We start from the raw sequence: 16642 nt of genomic DNA, 5'->3' as shown, positions 1-16642 counted from the left end.
CATTACAGATGTCCCGAATTGGACCTAACTGAATTTGCCCATGTATTAGCCACTCCCCTTACATTAATACACAGATTCCTGTTACACTTGAGCAAGACAATTCACTCTCCGCCAGTGGAGGCAGCTACATGAAAGCAGCATTACAAACTAAAAGCTAGAATGGCACAAAAAAAATTTAATGTATATATATTTTTAAAACAGTTTGATAAAAACAAAGAATAAACGAAAAAGATAAGCGCCTATATTATACTATCTGCGTAATGCAGGAGCAATTTGGACAATGATTGGCAATGATGGGGGGTTTTATGGAGGAAGTGACACAGGATTTATCACCAAAAAAAGATTACAAAGAGGATCTCTTGGAAAGAGATCAGTTTGTTTCTATTGACCAAGTAATATGGAGATTGGGAGCTCAACTTGTGTGAGGAGTTCATTATACGAGCCAAGAAACAATAATTCATCCATTGAAAAGGTTGCTTAACATAATAAAAAAAGATATGTTGTGTACAGCCTAAAAACAGAATGGGCTGAATGTGTTAAAAGTACTCTAGACATCCTAATAAATCTCCTCTATTGGCATGAGCTGAAATGCATCTGCCAGCAACACAGCTGTGCTCAGTTCTAGCACCTGCACTGATTGGACTTCATTTCACCAGCCTCTCCACAATGAAAGTTCTTTCTATAGTAACTGTGATTAAAATATTTACCACAGATTATTTTTTTCACTGCCTTTACTTTTGTAGGGAACTATGAAATCTTAACTTTCCCCTTTAGCAAATTCTTTTGACGCAGTTTTAAAAACAAAATGACTGGTTTAAGAACACGACACATCCACAATCACAAGTTCAGCACTTCAGCTGGTTCAACGAAACAACCTCAAATGGTTCTTTGTTTTACAAATTTATTATGAAGGAGGACAGGTTTGTTCATTGTAGAGGACAAGATTAATAATAATAAAAAAAAAAAAACTTCACCACATATTCCAAATCAAAATTTTTATATTTATTTTAAAAAATCACTTTAATTACCTACATTTGGATGTGTGTCAGATGTATTCTTAATGTGAAAAGATTTTTTATAATGTACCAAGTTCCTGGATTTGTTGAATTAGTTTACAGTATATGTACAAGTCTGCACCTAAAATCAGTTCCAGTAATTACAACAAATACAACACTCAAAATGTGCAATATTACCTCTATGATCTGATTCATGTAGATAATAGAAGTAACTGAGCTTGCACCTTTAAATTCTGAACAGTTCTCTCACCACCACAAATCCATCAGTAAATTAAGGCTTTGCAATTAGTCAAACAGATTTGGATATTGTAGTTATAGCACCATTAAGCCATTAAGTCATGTTGATGCGACCACCTGATCAAATGTTACCCAAATATACAGCATTTTAATATAATTTTATAGGAAACTGAAGGAACTGATTTTAGTTACTCTGTTGCTCTTTAAAAACTGTTTTGATAGCAAAGTAGAAGAAATGAGCCCCAAATTGTCTTGTTTCACATTAGCATTGTTCAAATATGCACAGCTTGAAAAGAGAAACTGCACAACAGCACCAGGTTTTTAGAGTTGCCAACAATTTCCCAAAATATTGAAGTCTTGTCATTTCCAGGTGGCACTTAAAGCAGGAGCCCTGGAAGCCCGATATTAATACATGGCAATTTGAACCATTGTGGCTAAAAAAAGCAGCCAATGCGTTTTTGTTTTTGTTTTTTTTTTTCTGGTAATTTTATTCTCCCAACTTTAAATGCCCCTCAAATAGGTCAAGTTCAGAATGAAGCAGTAAAATAATTAACCCAAGAAGAGACGTGGCACGAACAAAGAAAAGCAGATTTGATCATAAAGACATTTATCCATTAGATTAGAAAGTTTGATTTTTGTGTGACCAGCCCTAGAAATCTCCAGTTTTTATGAAAGGCTTGGCCCATTTATTGTTTAAAGTTAGGTTGGTGGGCCACAAAGTATCAAAAACTATCACCCTACATTGCACAACAAATTAGAACTCCCATGCAATATGACTAGCCATTCCTTAACCTTTCACTGAATTAATGACTTTGTAATAGGTGTATTTAAGACTATATTAAATCACAGTGAAAAGAAGATGTGAAGTTCTATTGGGTTTATTGGTGGTCCATGTCTTAAATGATGGTCTTGCATCTCAAGGAAGACATGTGAAAACATTGGTGGTGCTGCCGACAACAGCTAAACCAAATCAATTAGATAATTGCTTTTAAATATTTTTTTAAAAAAGAAACATAATCCTTTGTACCAGAATCTCCACCCTCAACACTGGGATTTCTAAATTTTGATATCAAAAATTGCTCTGTTCATTTATTAAAAATTAGATTTACAACATCAAGAGTCACATTACAGTAAATGGTCGCCCATTTTTTGAGCATGGTTGTTTTACCCAGAACTTGTAGCAAACCTACACTTTTATACAGAATTCACATCTGATAACACAATTACTATTTTTTAATTGCTTAGTGGTAATATAGCACATTTAAACCAGCAAGTGCTGCTTGGAACAGTTAATAGCAATCTGCAATATTGCAGGTGAACCAATAAAATGAGATGTGCATTGCACCTCAACAGGTTTGTGCTTAAACAATAATAAATACATGGTAGTTGTGAGCAGTTATCAAAAGTGGGGCGTTTTGCTACTGTAGTCCTAATAGGGGATATGCATGGCTGCAGAGTTTGCAACCAAATCAGTTCTCAGTCCTTTTGTATGCTGTTTAGTTAGTTCTGGGTGTAAACAAAGCACACCAAAAACACACCAATCTACGGGATTTCACTGTAGTATATTGAAAACTTCAGTACAAATTATAGAACATTTGAATTAAATTATTGAATTGTAATTTTCATTTAATATGGATACTGTTTTGTTCATATTAAAATTGACAATATTATACATTTTCGATAGCAGACAATTATCTATTAGAAATGGTGGCATTTTTGTTTGTTTACTTATACTGTGTCATAATGGATTCATATCAAGAACCACCAAGCACATTTTTTGGTATCTAGATTCAAAGTCATTTGAAGAATTTCATATGCCAAACATGCAATTCATGATATCAAAACAGGAGTCCACTTCATTAGAAATTCAACATTTCAAGAACTGAATAGATTAATTTGTTTACATCTCTCAGCTCCTTTCAATAATTTATTCCTTTATAATAAAGTTATAAATATCAAAATAATTTTGATAACACATGAGTTTGTTTTTATCATCACCATCAGCATCATTAATTCAGTATTAAACAGTCAAACAGCTTGCTCATGAAATAAAGGACACAAAGTGGCATTCCAAGTGTATAATTGGCAAAAAAAGGACCTTATGTAGCTATAGACACATTAGTGTGGCTTCCACCATTGGATTTGTCTTTATGAATAAAATTCTACTGTAAGTAAACATTTTTTCTTTAAATATGTGAAGATTCCCCCTCCCTACCCCCCCACCCCCCCATTTCATGTTCCATTTTTTAGACCTACATAAATAAATGTAGCCCCAGTATAGCTCTTGGAAACCATGACAACATATCTCTCAAAAGCCCTCCTAATGACTTTTATATACAAGATTGGTATATAGAACATAAATAACTACACAAAAAATATTAAACTCAGCATATTCACAAATTGACTCAAAGTAAGTAATTGAACCAAAAAATTGCCAGAAGACGATACACAACTGAAAAAAAAACAGCTTAGAAATTATTTTATATATCTATATATACTTTCTGTGCTCCAAGACTTACAAAGTGAAACCTGAAAGAAAATGGATTGGTAAAAACTTTCCACCTCCTCTTCTTTTCTTCACCGTGTCCGGTTGTTTTAAAATTGGTTTGGGTGTAAAAAATATAAAGCCTGGTAGGTTTGCAGCAAAGGAAGAAGTGATGTCCGAAAGTATAAAACTGTAAAGTGTTTTTTTTTTTTTTGTTCTGTAAACTAAGTACCAGTAGTGTCTTGGTTCCTTTTCCATTCTCTCTTCTGTACAAAAGTATAAATATATGCTTTCCTTGAATTTTTCACATATCTAGGACACAGAGGACAAAGTAAGGTTGTTTTTTTCCCCACGGTTACAGCATCAGAAGTTCCTGTGTGTGGTTTGCTGGTTTGCGTCACATGACGTGCTAGATGATAGTCTCTGCATAAGAATAACGTTCCATTGTCCTGGTCCAAAACAACCGCCCTGTCCTACAGTAAGTCCATTTTAGGTCTGTAATGCAGCAGGAGGGGTGCCTTCTGTGAATACAATGGAATGAACAGTGTAGTGTCAAATACAACAGAACATCATAATCATCATTTTTGTTAGCATATAAAAGGTTACTATATATTACTCAGTGGCTGGAAATTCTGGCCTGTGATTGGTTAAAACCTCATCATAGGAGCAAAAATAGATTGAGCTATTGCCCTAACATATTTACACCAATGAGCAATAGTCTCCGTCTGTCATGTGATTGGTTCACATCACTGTCAAGCCCGCCTCTTTTCAAAGGGATGCCTTTCTCCTTTACATGCCTCACAACAAGAGAAAATGGCTGAACAATGATTCTGTAATGAATTACAAAACACACTACAAAAGAAAGATGCTCCAAACACTAAAATGGTGATTAAGACGTCATTGTCACTGTTTTCTCACTTTCTGAAATTCAAATTGCCGAAAACAACTATGACAGGCGGGGTATAAGCTGGATTATGCAGCAGTCAGCAAACCAGATGAAGAAAAACTCTATTAACTATGCGGTATAAACATTTTGTGTTATTTATTTAATTTACGTATGCTTTATCAGCTATATTTAAACAAACTATATAAAGCTGTATTTACTATTCAACCGTGCCTCACTTATTTGCTTGAGTGATTCATATATTAAATATGTACTGCAGACTCAGCCATAGTGGAAAATTATTGTTATTCATGTACTGCAGACTCAGCCATAGTGAAAAATTAAGTACTATATGCTTATACTATATATATATATATATATATATATATATATATATATTATATTATATATAATAATATATCGATTATAATATATATATATATATGAACTAATGATAGAGATTGATTAATATCAGCAATAGTTGTTTTAACCAGGGGTATGGCAGACAGACTGCTAATGCTGGAAACCTGCGTGCTAACTTGCTATGTACTTGGGTAAGCATGCACTATCTGGGAAAGACCAAATGTCACAACACTTCTTAATCATTGATTCTTTCTCCTGCTGTGAGAAGCAGGCGTCCTGAAACAGATACATAATAATTAAATCCAAACTGACCAAGGGCACTGGAAGGAATGTATTTAATCTAGCAATTTGTTTTTGGAGTTGCTTCGCACAAGAGCATGTGAGCAGAGTGGAGCGTGAATGGAGCTGGAAGCAGAGCGGGACCAGTTAGCTAACCGGATAGTTGAGCAGAGTGGGAGCGAGAAGATGTCTGCCCTGCGTCACCTCCCGCCCGGCCCCGCCCCCGCTCCACTATTTCCAGAGCAGTGCGTGTGTTGTGCCTAAAAGTAAATTTGCACATTAATGTTGATGGTTAGGATACATCATTTAAACAAATGTGATGCCCTGTGCGCTAAATCTTCGCAAGAACTTTTTCAGTGAGTGAGTGATGTAAAGGCTGTCCCTCCCACCAAGACTTTCCTTTTTACGCTGCATGTAACGCGAGTGCTGAGACCTTGAGGGTTACTTGAGTAGAGGTTATTTTTAGGGGTCGGCATGGGTAGAAAATTTTAAACCAGCCAGACTCGCTGTGAAAAATAATAATAAAAAAATAATAAAATCTGAAATAGTATCCTTTTACAAGCACAACACATATAAATACTGTATATAGTAGACGTATCTTTTCAGATCTGTAGTCTTATGTAGCCTCTTTCAGTACTGCAAATGACAAAAAAAATCTCGCTTTCAATTGAATTACGTTTCATTTTCTGTTTTTTGTGGTTTGGTTTCATAAAAGCAGAAATTAATAAACTATGGTTAAACTTTTCTTTAATCTTGTCTTTATTGTATTGATTTTAAATAATACATTTCAGCAATCAGTAAAAGGAGTCGCTCTCTGTGTATATGTCAGTGTCACATAGAGAGTGAGCGAGATACTCACTTGATTACTGAATTGTGATCAAGTGAGTAGACAAGAGGAAGACAGAAAAGTGCGAGAGACTCCACACTCAATTGAGAGTGAGATATCATTTTTGGAAGGCCACCCAAGCCAGGTAAATTCATATTAGCCTTTGAGACAGAGCGGCAGAGGAGTGGGCCACATAATTAAAAACACTGGACTGGAGTGGGCTGGAAAATTAAAGGTAGCGGAATGCAGCGACCTGAGGAATTAAAAGCTGTGGAGCTGAGCGGATTCAAATATGATTGAGCAGTTAGCAGGGTTTTACACCGCTCCGCTCCCATGCTCTGCTTTGCACAGAAAGGTAAAAACATACACTTTCAGGAAGAATGCTCTGCACAGCCAAACAAGTGCCAGCAGGAAGCAAATGCAACCCATTTAAACTATACTTTTAACATGTACTTGATGGAGCTATGCTGGGCTTCATATATTAAATGGTATTTGAAAGAAACCCTCTTAACATGGAGGCTTATGATGGTGAATGTATTGAATAGTTCCAGCTGCCTTCAAAACTGTGTTGGTTAAGCCACTGCTCAAAAAATCTACCTTAGATTGTAGACCTATTTCTAAATTGCCATTCTTAGCTAAGGTTCTTGAAAAGGTAGTCGTCAAATAATGCAACATATTTCTGGATAGTAGCAATGTCCTCGAAATGTTTCAGTCAGGGTTTAGATCTGCTCACAGAGACTGCCTTTGTTAAGAGTGGTGAATGACTTACTGATGACTGCGGGCTCTAACTCCACATCAATTTTTTGTTCTTTTAGACCTTAGTGCTGCATTTGCCACTGGATCATGCCATTTTAATTGCAGCTTGTTCAGAATGCAGCTGCTAGGATTCTCACTAGAGCAAAGAAACAGGCTCATATAACTCCTGTCTTTCAGTGCGTTTTAGAATTTATTTTAAAATCTTACTATTGACATATAAAGAAATAAATGGCTTGACACTAGATTACCTAAATAGATTTTGTCCCCATACAAACCTCTGCAAAGTTAAGTCAGCCAATGCTGGCCTTTTGTGCCCCCCAAAAGTATAACTGAAAAGGAGAGGATAAAGTATATTTAGTTAGAATGCCCCCAGATTGTAGAACTCACTGACCTTTTCTATTCGAGATACTGTTTTGGTCAATATTTTTAAGTCATGATTAAACGTTTACTTTTATAGTTTAGCCTTCTTTTAATTGACAAATATACTAGTGTTTATTTATTTTATTTCCTCAATTTTTGTGTTTTATCATTCTTATTTATTTCATGTTTTCTTCAATCATTTTTGATTGTTATTATTTATAAGTAATTTTGCATTCTTTTTTGTTTTAACTCACATGTAAAGTGCTTTGGGATACTGTGGTATGAAAGACACTATAGAAATAAAATAAACTGAAATGAGACATATTTAGCCTAGTTTTTCAGATGGACAGAAAATGTATTGTTACAATTTAGACACAAAAATATTGCTGCAATGCTTTAGGTTTGTCATCACACCACTAGATAGCTACATCTCCCACTGTTGCCAATACTTTTGAAACCGAAAAAAAAAACAAAAAAAACATCCTGGTAATGTGGTTTGACAAAAAACAGGTAGCATCCCCCAATGCAAAACCCTGACTGGTTTTAATAATACATTTAATAAATAATACCAGATACCATACCTTAAATCTCCATCTTGTTACGACTACGAATTTCAAAGTGTGGTCCTTGCCCAAGATTTCTTCATTGCATAAAATATCCAACTAAGAAAGGAAGGAAGTATATAAGTTTAGTTATTTATTGCTCTCAAACATTTAGGATAAAAACAGATTACATCAATATTAAGTCTTAATGTAAGTAAATGTAGGAAAGAAAATTGTAGACAAACTCATCTTGTGTATGCTTGTATGCTTAGTGTAAAGTTATTAATGCTGAAAGAGTTAACACAGCAACCCAGGTATTTTTGGCTCAATATTTCATTCTCGCTTTCATCAGACCATCAACAAGAAATAAAAATAAAAAGAGTTAAACTAGAAAAACAAATCATATACACCAATAAAATCTCAACAGTCTTACAGTATATTTTACAAATAAACACATGAAAAATGTTTCTTCTCAGGTCCGACAGTGCACTGCTAACTCACTACTTGTAAGAAAAAAGTTAAAAACTCTAGATTTTGACATTGCATGGATCAGCCCTTGCTAGAACACGACTTCTTTGACTGAATCTTTCCCATACCTTAAAGGTATGGAACTGATCTAAATAAATACAGTTGTTATTGAGGTACTGTAACCTCTGCCCATTTTTTCAGTCTGTGATCCATAGATGTCTTGGGTAATAGCTGCAAAACCTCCACATTCATTACTGCAAATCTGCAGTGTTTGTGTTCGGGGAACCTGTGTTCTATATGTTCTCATTAGCCCAGGATTTGAACCTCCCAAAGAGGATGCACATAATCCCCTGGGCTGGTGGCAGATCAATGCTCTTTGTTTTTTTTTATAACTTTGTGAGCAGATTCTTTGCACAGAGTAATCCTATGCTGTAATATATTCCACTGACTGCTCTAACATGGTTTAACTTGAACCTCTCTCTCATTCCCTAGACAATATAGACTGTGTTTGTTTTGGACAGCTGAGTCTTCTGCTTTTTCCACCACACTGTGTATATTTCAGCTCCAGTATAAGGGCATCATTCTGCCTGGACAGGCTCTTAAAATCCAGCCCTTCCAACACAGAACGCAGTGTTTAAAAACGTAAAATATAGTGTAGCATAAAAGAGCTACATCCTCACACTAAATTATGTGCAGAGAGAAAGTCTTTTAAGAAGCATAAAGTTTACAAATGATACATTTTAAAACTAAAAGTGTTGAATTATGTGAAAATTGACAGAATATGCCTAAAGTCTAAAGACAGGAGCAAATAAACAACTCAGGAGTATTAAACAGTAACCACAGATCTTGAGAGAACGGATACTTAGAGTTTACAGTTTCAATAGTTGCAGTGTAGCATCTCAGAAACTAGAATCATAAAACAAACCATTTAACTTTTTACAATTGATGAAAAACTAAAATGTTGATGTCTTGCTTTGTTTCTTTAGACTGGGTTTGTAATCTAAAAAGGACTGAAGTAAGATGACAACAGCTTTGCAAAGATCATGAGATAAAGAGATCAATGATACTGTGATCAGATAATTGCTAGCCCACTTTGGTTTAATTACTCATAAGACGAAATAAAAACTCTTTCGATTTTGACAGTGCACAGACCAGGTCTTGCTAGAACATGAGACATATGAAGGCAGAGTCAGTGCTGTTATCTAGTGAAAAGGCTTCATTTGGAGAAATAATTTATTCTGGGTATTTCAAAGCTTTTAAAAAAAAGATAGTATTCATTTAAATTTTTAAATACTCACAATTAAAAATAACAACACGTTATACATAACCTTTTAAAAAGGGTTGTTTTTTTTATCACCATCTTCCCAGGAGCTGCAGCCTGCAAGAACAGCTAGCTATTAAAACCCCAGGTGGTCTGCACCAGCCCTGGCAATGCTCAATTACCTCATTAAATGATGCCAAGTTGAGCTTTTTGGCTATGAACTTTTTCAAATGGAGGACTGTGGCCTGTGCTGAGCAGCGGATCCATTTTCGTTTCAATCCCCGCAGCTTGCTGCTATTGCATTCCAAGCAGATGCTTACCTTCAGGAGAAAACAAACACACAGATAGGGAACGTTAATAAGAATTCCCAGTCCTCACTGGGCATTCTAGAGGAGGCCTTTATTAATCTTGCAACAAAAGGCAGTGACATCAAAGTATCCTGACATCATCGCTTTCCGTTTTTCAAGAAAAATTGATTTTCAATTTGAGCTGACAGACACACACTTACTAACAAACACACCTTTACCAGATTTGTCAACTTCTCTCAAACACACATTCATCACTCACTGATAATTACCAGCCTCAAATTCACGCAAGCAAGACCGTGATCGTGTAAGCAAGACCGTGATCGTGTAAACACGATAAAAAAAATAAATAAAAAAAAAACATACTTCATTCCTTTGACTTACTGGGCCAGCATACTTTGCAGCACAGCTTGTTAACTCATATTTGGGTAGGGGAGAGATTGAATTTCACTGCCTGCTTGTATTTCTTTTTTTTCGTGTGAAGTTACTGAGATGGGCATTTACTTTTAAAAGGGCAGAGACATTTTCAAGCACCACGCAGAAAATAAACATCACAGAAACGTGTTTAGAAAAATGGGAATACTGTAAATTTGCTGTACTTACTGATAATTATATTAGAACATTTATTCTGTCCCATGTGTTTTAATGTTTTTAGAACATTTATACATATCAAGAAACAAGTGGATACAAGCAGATAGTTTCAAGAACTTAATTGATTAGGTAGTTTTTTTTTCTTTATTACTGATAATAATGGAATGAGTAAGTATTATTTTATTTATAAATATTTATTTTGAGAAAATAAAAAAAATCGAGAGTAGTGTCCATTATTGCTTGCAAAGAACCTGAGAATAAATGTGTGTTATACAGTAGGTTATGAATATCATCTTCAAGCTCTGTCTCTCTGCTTATTACACACACAAAGCAAATTACTGCAAGATATAAGTACTGCATGGAGTTTGCTACTACAAAAAATCTGATTACATCTTTCTGTTTTCAACTGGCTGATCTGATATTCAGCACAACTATCTATTGCAATCTGTACTTCGTTATACACACTTCAGCTTGTTTGGTAAGCCTTTAGAGTCAACCCATTAACACCATGAGATACTTTGTCATTAAAACCTTAAAAATGTTTCATGTTCGAGCAAACTCTCATATATAATATGCTGCATCTGATTATTTTCAGAGGTTTAGACAGTAATTTAATTAGACAAGATGCAAAACGAGAGAAGTAAGTTTCCTGTCAAGACTTGGATACCATCCTAGGACACTGCAGTGCAGTGAGCACAGACTTTAGCTTCTTTGTAACAGAGCTTCCATTTCAGAAGTCATCTGAGGAATATTAGACATTGTGACAGACATACATGAAATACATGGCAGAACCAGAGTCAGAATTGAAACAGATATAGAGGACCAACAGTAAGTAGCTTTCCTTACTATCGTTCAAATCCATTCTTTTCACATCATCTTGGCATTATCAACATTATCACTACCCCTGTTTTATTGTGTTGAATGTTTTCTTTTGGTACTTTGCTTGTTTGCTTTTAACTTTCATTTGGGATATACACTACAGATTTCTCAAGTACAAATCTGATGACAGAGAGTCTATTATAGAGCGGTCTTGATTTACAGCAAAGGGTTGGATTAGGTATCAGGACCCAGCAGTCAGTTTTAATTAGGTGGTGTTATATTACAAATATCTGCTTATCCTGGATTACAGTATTAAAAAATAAAAACATAAATAAATAATAAGACAGCCCTTGAATGTTTGGTGAGATGTTTGCTTAAACCAAGAGCCTCTATAACAGATCAAATTCCAACAGAAATGTCTGTGTGTTCTTTTGTCCTATACAAGAAATGTCACGTAGCACTGTACTGCAGACTTCTCCTGCATTGTATTCTATGCATGCATCGCTACGGTATAAAATTTAATTAGGTATTCTGAACACACGCAGGCTTTACTTTAGACTAAGAACAGAAACCATATTTGTGCAATAAAGACATCTAAAGGCGGTTTATCTTTGCTAAACTGGAGTGTGCTAACAATAACAATTTGTGCAGCATAATACAAATCCTTATTTTGAAATGTAAAACAAATACTACTGTAAGCCAAAATGAAACATTGCAATCTATACCACTGGACAGAAGCTGAATTTTGCATTTTAGAGTAATTAGATTTTTGTGCACATGGATAATTGGCATTTTATTATTAAAATACATATTCAATACACAGAACTGGTTTATTTTGAAATTACACTCTGCATTTCAGGCAATGTACTTTGACATTGAAGTGTACTCTAGACACTTTTGATTGCACATTATAATTAAAACGTTAATTCAGTGCGCACCTTTAAATCAAACTCCAATTTCCCAAGCACATACAGTAGCAAAGGAACAAACCTTTATCTACTGTAAAACTGTATTAAAAAAAAAAAAAACAATAAAACAACTGCTTTTCATTTTTTGCAAGAAAGCACTACATGCTTCTGATGTGTAAGACAGAGAGATTAGACTATACCTTCAACAATGATGTGTGTAAAATTATTTATTTCAGAATCATGGTAGGGCATGGAATTGTTAAGGTTGTTGAATTACATAATTTTATGATCGAAATGTCAAGGCACCCATTGTCTAATGTAGAATTAGCTAAGGGGTCTATTCAATCAAAAAAAATACAGTGCCTCTTTATGAAACTATCTTGGCAATCTCTTGATTACAAACCAGAAAAAATCTACCTAACAAATTTTACTAGTTAACAATATTCATTTAACTCTTTCAACACTGGATACTTGCAAAAAAGGTCTAGGAAAGATAACTCTTGTTAAGCAGACCAATAAACTAATAACTAGATATCCTACATTCTTTAGACTTAGTGTAGCAAACGGTGGAGTGATTCCTTCATCAGCCCAGCTGAGACGTGAACACTTACCTAAAAGTTGCTGAATATCACAAGCAGGAGATTATAGAATTGGTAAAAAGTCTGGTTGCTTGTCAGTGATTACTGACGAGTCGACTGATGCCCAAGATCAGTATGGATTACACTTTGTGTTTGTTTTGCAATACCTAAATGGTGAACATGCACCTGACGTACTAGAACTGCATTATTCCTTTTGCTTTTTGGCTAGTTATCCACAAAAGGTTCATATTTTACATCTCATTTCCCCTTAACTGATGGGAAACATGTTGGACTTGCATGTTAAACATTTACACCAAGAGGGAACTGGATCTTGTGTTTCTAATCCATGTATTAGACAACTTTTAAAACCAGTTTTTTTATTTCTAATTACTTATGATAAATGTGTGGGTTTGTGACAGAAATACAATTAATCTTGGTTGTAAATCTCTCTCCTGACCTTTGTGGGAGCTAAGCAGTGAGAACAGAGTTCTTTGGACAGGCCGGCCTGACAGTTCTTTCCCCGGGTCGGGAAGTCGGTCAATCTGGATGATGATGAGACTCCGTTGCAATAACGTATTGACCTGGAAGGGAAACGACGTAGCAGCCGCAGATTGTAAAGGTAAATGCACTTGTTTACCAAGGGGTCATGCGTGACAGCATATAACGGAACAGAGAATCTTAATCTGTTCCTTCGCTTTGGTTGCGAAAACTAACCCAGAAGGACCTGTGCAGTATATGTGAAATATCGCAAGTGTTTGTCTGTCTTGTCTGTAACTATTACTTATGTTTTCGTAGACGGCTAGCACATTCTGGAGCTGTCGCTAAGGGCCAGTATAAAACCTGTAACAGCGCTACACTTGTGTCACGTCATGCAAACATGTGTAGTGCCAGGGATCATTGTTAGGTCACCAGATCTGGATTATAAAATAAAGAAAAAAAATTCCAACCCAGATTACAATCTATCTGTTTTATTCCTGCACTTCATCACCTCTGCACCTGTACACAATCAACCACTTTACCACAAGGTTACACTTAAGTTCATCTATAAACATTGTATAAATTATACTATTAACAAATCCCAGAAAACTAGCAACACCAAGCTACCATTATTTAATATTAACATGTGGAATATTATTTCTAGCTGCTAGACACACGACTTGGTTTATAGGAAAATTGTGATCTCTGATGGGCTGAAAAGCCAAGTGCCAGAAATGGGCTGAGATATTTTTATCACACGCTTTTGACGCGATACACAAACAATAGTTTAGCACGATGACGTCTTTGTAAACATCCTATATTTGGTATTCGTAGTGAGTATTTTTGGTTGTAGACACATTTATATTTTGACTATAAGGCGTGTACTGGAGTCGAAACATGAAATGTCAAAATAAACACATTTTATAAAATACAGTGATCTTCTTTATGGAATATATTATACTGCATCTATAACATCTCCAGTAGGTGTAAAACTGTAATATTTGTTTACCAGTATTAGTTTCTAAAGGTATGAGTTATTGTTTATTTCACACTATGAGATCTGTGGACCTATACCCCCCCCCCCCCCCCAAGTTGTCAAAGTGATTAACGTCAAGAGTTCCCCTATGTTGCTAGAATACGATTATACAACAAGTAGACGAGTATGCTGTATTTTATTTTTCCGTCCGTAAAACTCTAACTCATTGGCCACACAGCCGACATGGTAAACAACAAAGCACGTTCAACAGGAGAATGTCCTGCTACAAGAAAGTTTTGTCTCACATCCACTAATCGGGACTGTTACACTATCAACAACGTTTTTGTATCAGTCTCGAACGGTCTTCACGGCAGTAACTCGCGTATGCTACTGTGTTACACATAGTAACAACGTATTGTTAACGTTTCACTAAAAATTCTGTTCAGGTGTTTATGATGTGTTTTGCGAACTTGTTAGTAAAAGTGCTTAGCTTATAAGATCTATCATGCTACAGCAACTAAGCTAATTTCAAATAACTAGTGTCATTTTAACTAATTAAGAAGTTACTGAGTCGAAGAGGAGAACGAAAAGCTAAACTCAAGCCACCGGTAGTTTTTATTCTGTTTTTTAGCTGGTACAACTCTAAAAGGATACTTGCTATTTTACTGATGTAAAGAGTAAGCATACAGTTTTCTGTGTAAAATAAATTCATGTAAACTTTCACTACTGCAGCAAGCACACAACGCAGCATTATGATTATTTCAAATCATTCCCTATTCAGATGTACAACAATTGCATATATACAGCAGTTATGTAAATGAAGCGTAACATTTATCTATTTAAATTAACATGATTTCATTTTGACACATTACCATTTTCAAAGCTAAAGACTATTTTGGGACATTTCTAGTCATGCTCTGCTTGAATGTTCATTTATGCTTTTTCTTTTTCATTCATAAAACAGAAATTGTATTTAATATTGTGCTGAACTGTTAATACAAAGCTGTTATTCTGATTAGAGATGACAAAAAGGGAAAAAAAACTGTAGTCAGTGTTTCATGACCAATCCTCATCTAAGTAGTCTGCTTCTAATGGCAACTGAAAAATCTTTATTAAAAAAAAAAAAAAAAAAAAAAAAAAAAAAAAAATGATTTTGATTTCCTGGTTGATATCTTTGCAAAAATGAAGCCTAGACGATATCCGCTGCTTCACTAAGTTTATTCATGCAATGTCAGATTTTTTATTTTTTTTTAAAAGTTTGTTAGTGTGTCAAATAATAATAGACACCCCCCCTAAAGGGGTTTACTTTTGATGCGGAAAACACTTGTGAAGTGACCTGGGCTAATTAATGCTTGAGCCTTGCTCTAAAAAAGTCAACTCTTTCAGTGAGCTACAAACAAAGGTAAATAAAGAATTATTTATTTTATAATTCTTCTGTTTTTGGGGTTTTATTAATTGTATTTTTGGTGATCATTTTTTAGCTATTTTTGAGTTTTATGTAAATTGTTTTTTTCAGGGCTTTTTTGTTTTTGACATACTGTATGAAACTAGTGTTTTTGGTTCCTTTCCAAAATGCTTGAGCATTTTTTTTTCTGTCAAAATATGTATAGTAGTAACTCGACAGCACTTGCACACCTTCTTTCCTCTGCTGTCTCCAAGAAAAAGATCGCTATGGTCACAGGCACATTCTTTTAGGTTTTTGTATGTAGGTATTACTGCTCAGCGATACATTGACAAAGTCCTTGAGGCAACAGTTTTTCCGTTCCTGCAAGCCAATCCAGAAGTGTCGATTTTCCAGCAGAACAATGCAAGACCACACAGTGGCCAGCTTTTTCTACTGACCCGTCCAATAGAACATCTGTGGGACCAAAACGCCAGTGCCATCCACAGGAGACAACCGCGAACCAGCCAACCTTCGCCAGCTGGCTGCAGCTGCACAGGAAGAGTGGCGGAACATCCCCCAGCAGTCTACCCAGAAGCTGATCGGGTGTATGCGTCAGCACTGTCAGGATTGTGTTAATGCTCAGGGAGGGAATACCCGATACTAACTTTGAAATGTTTTCATTTTGACAGCGTGTCATGTTTCAGACCGTTTTTGTTCACATTTTCTGTGATTTTGTTTGATATCTAAGTTTTAAATATTTGATTAAATCCATTAGACCAGAGTGTTGCTTTTCGTTTGTGCATCAGCATATATTCAATGCAAAAAACAACTTTAATGCAGTAGTTAGTGTTGAACTGGTGTTAGGATTTTTAACCCTAACTTGCCATTCACACTGTCGTCATCAGGTAAGACAAAGAACATGAAACTATTTTCAGATGTCACAAGCGACATTCATCCTCATGTACACTTCAACACATACACACCCACTTCAGGCTGAAGAACCGTATCAACTTTACAACAATATTACTATTTTTACAGCCCACGTCTGGCATGAAGTGATAGCTGCCAAGTGCACTTTGGGAGGGACCAGAGATAATCCAGGATGTTCACCACTGGGCAGGACAGGGG

At 35.4% G+C, this 16642-nt stretch overlaps 1 protein-coding gene across 1 annotated transcript in view; it reads right to left on the bottom strand.

Annotated features, from left to right (window-relative positions):
• Positions 1 to 3483: 3483 nt before the first annotated feature.
• The window catches only part of LOC121319284 (polycomb group RING finger protein 3-like), a 38256-nt gene continuing 25097 nt past the window's right edge, over positions 3484 to 16642 (bottom strand). Inside the window, exons 6-8 of the mRNA XM_041256549.1 lie at positions 9659 to 9796; positions 7787 to 7867; positions 3484 to 4259 (exon numbers count right to left, since the gene is read on the bottom strand). Of these exons, the coding sequence (XP_041112483.1) occupies positions 4212 to 4259; positions 7787 to 7867; positions 9659 to 9796 (267 nt within the window). The 3' untranslated portion in view covers positions 3484 to 4211. The remainder of the gene's footprint in view (positions 4260 to 7786; positions 7868 to 9658; positions 9797 to 16642) is intronic.

The sequence above is a fragment of the Polyodon spathula genome, chromosome 1 (assembly GCF_017654505.1).
Source record: "Polyodon spathula isolate WHYD16114869_AA chromosome 1, ASM1765450v1, whole genome shotgun sequence".
Lineage (NCBI taxonomy): Eukaryota > Metazoa > Chordata > Actinopteri > Acipenseriformes > Polyodontidae > Polyodon > Polyodon spathula.
This window is presented reverse-complemented; position numbering and strand designations above follow the sequence as displayed.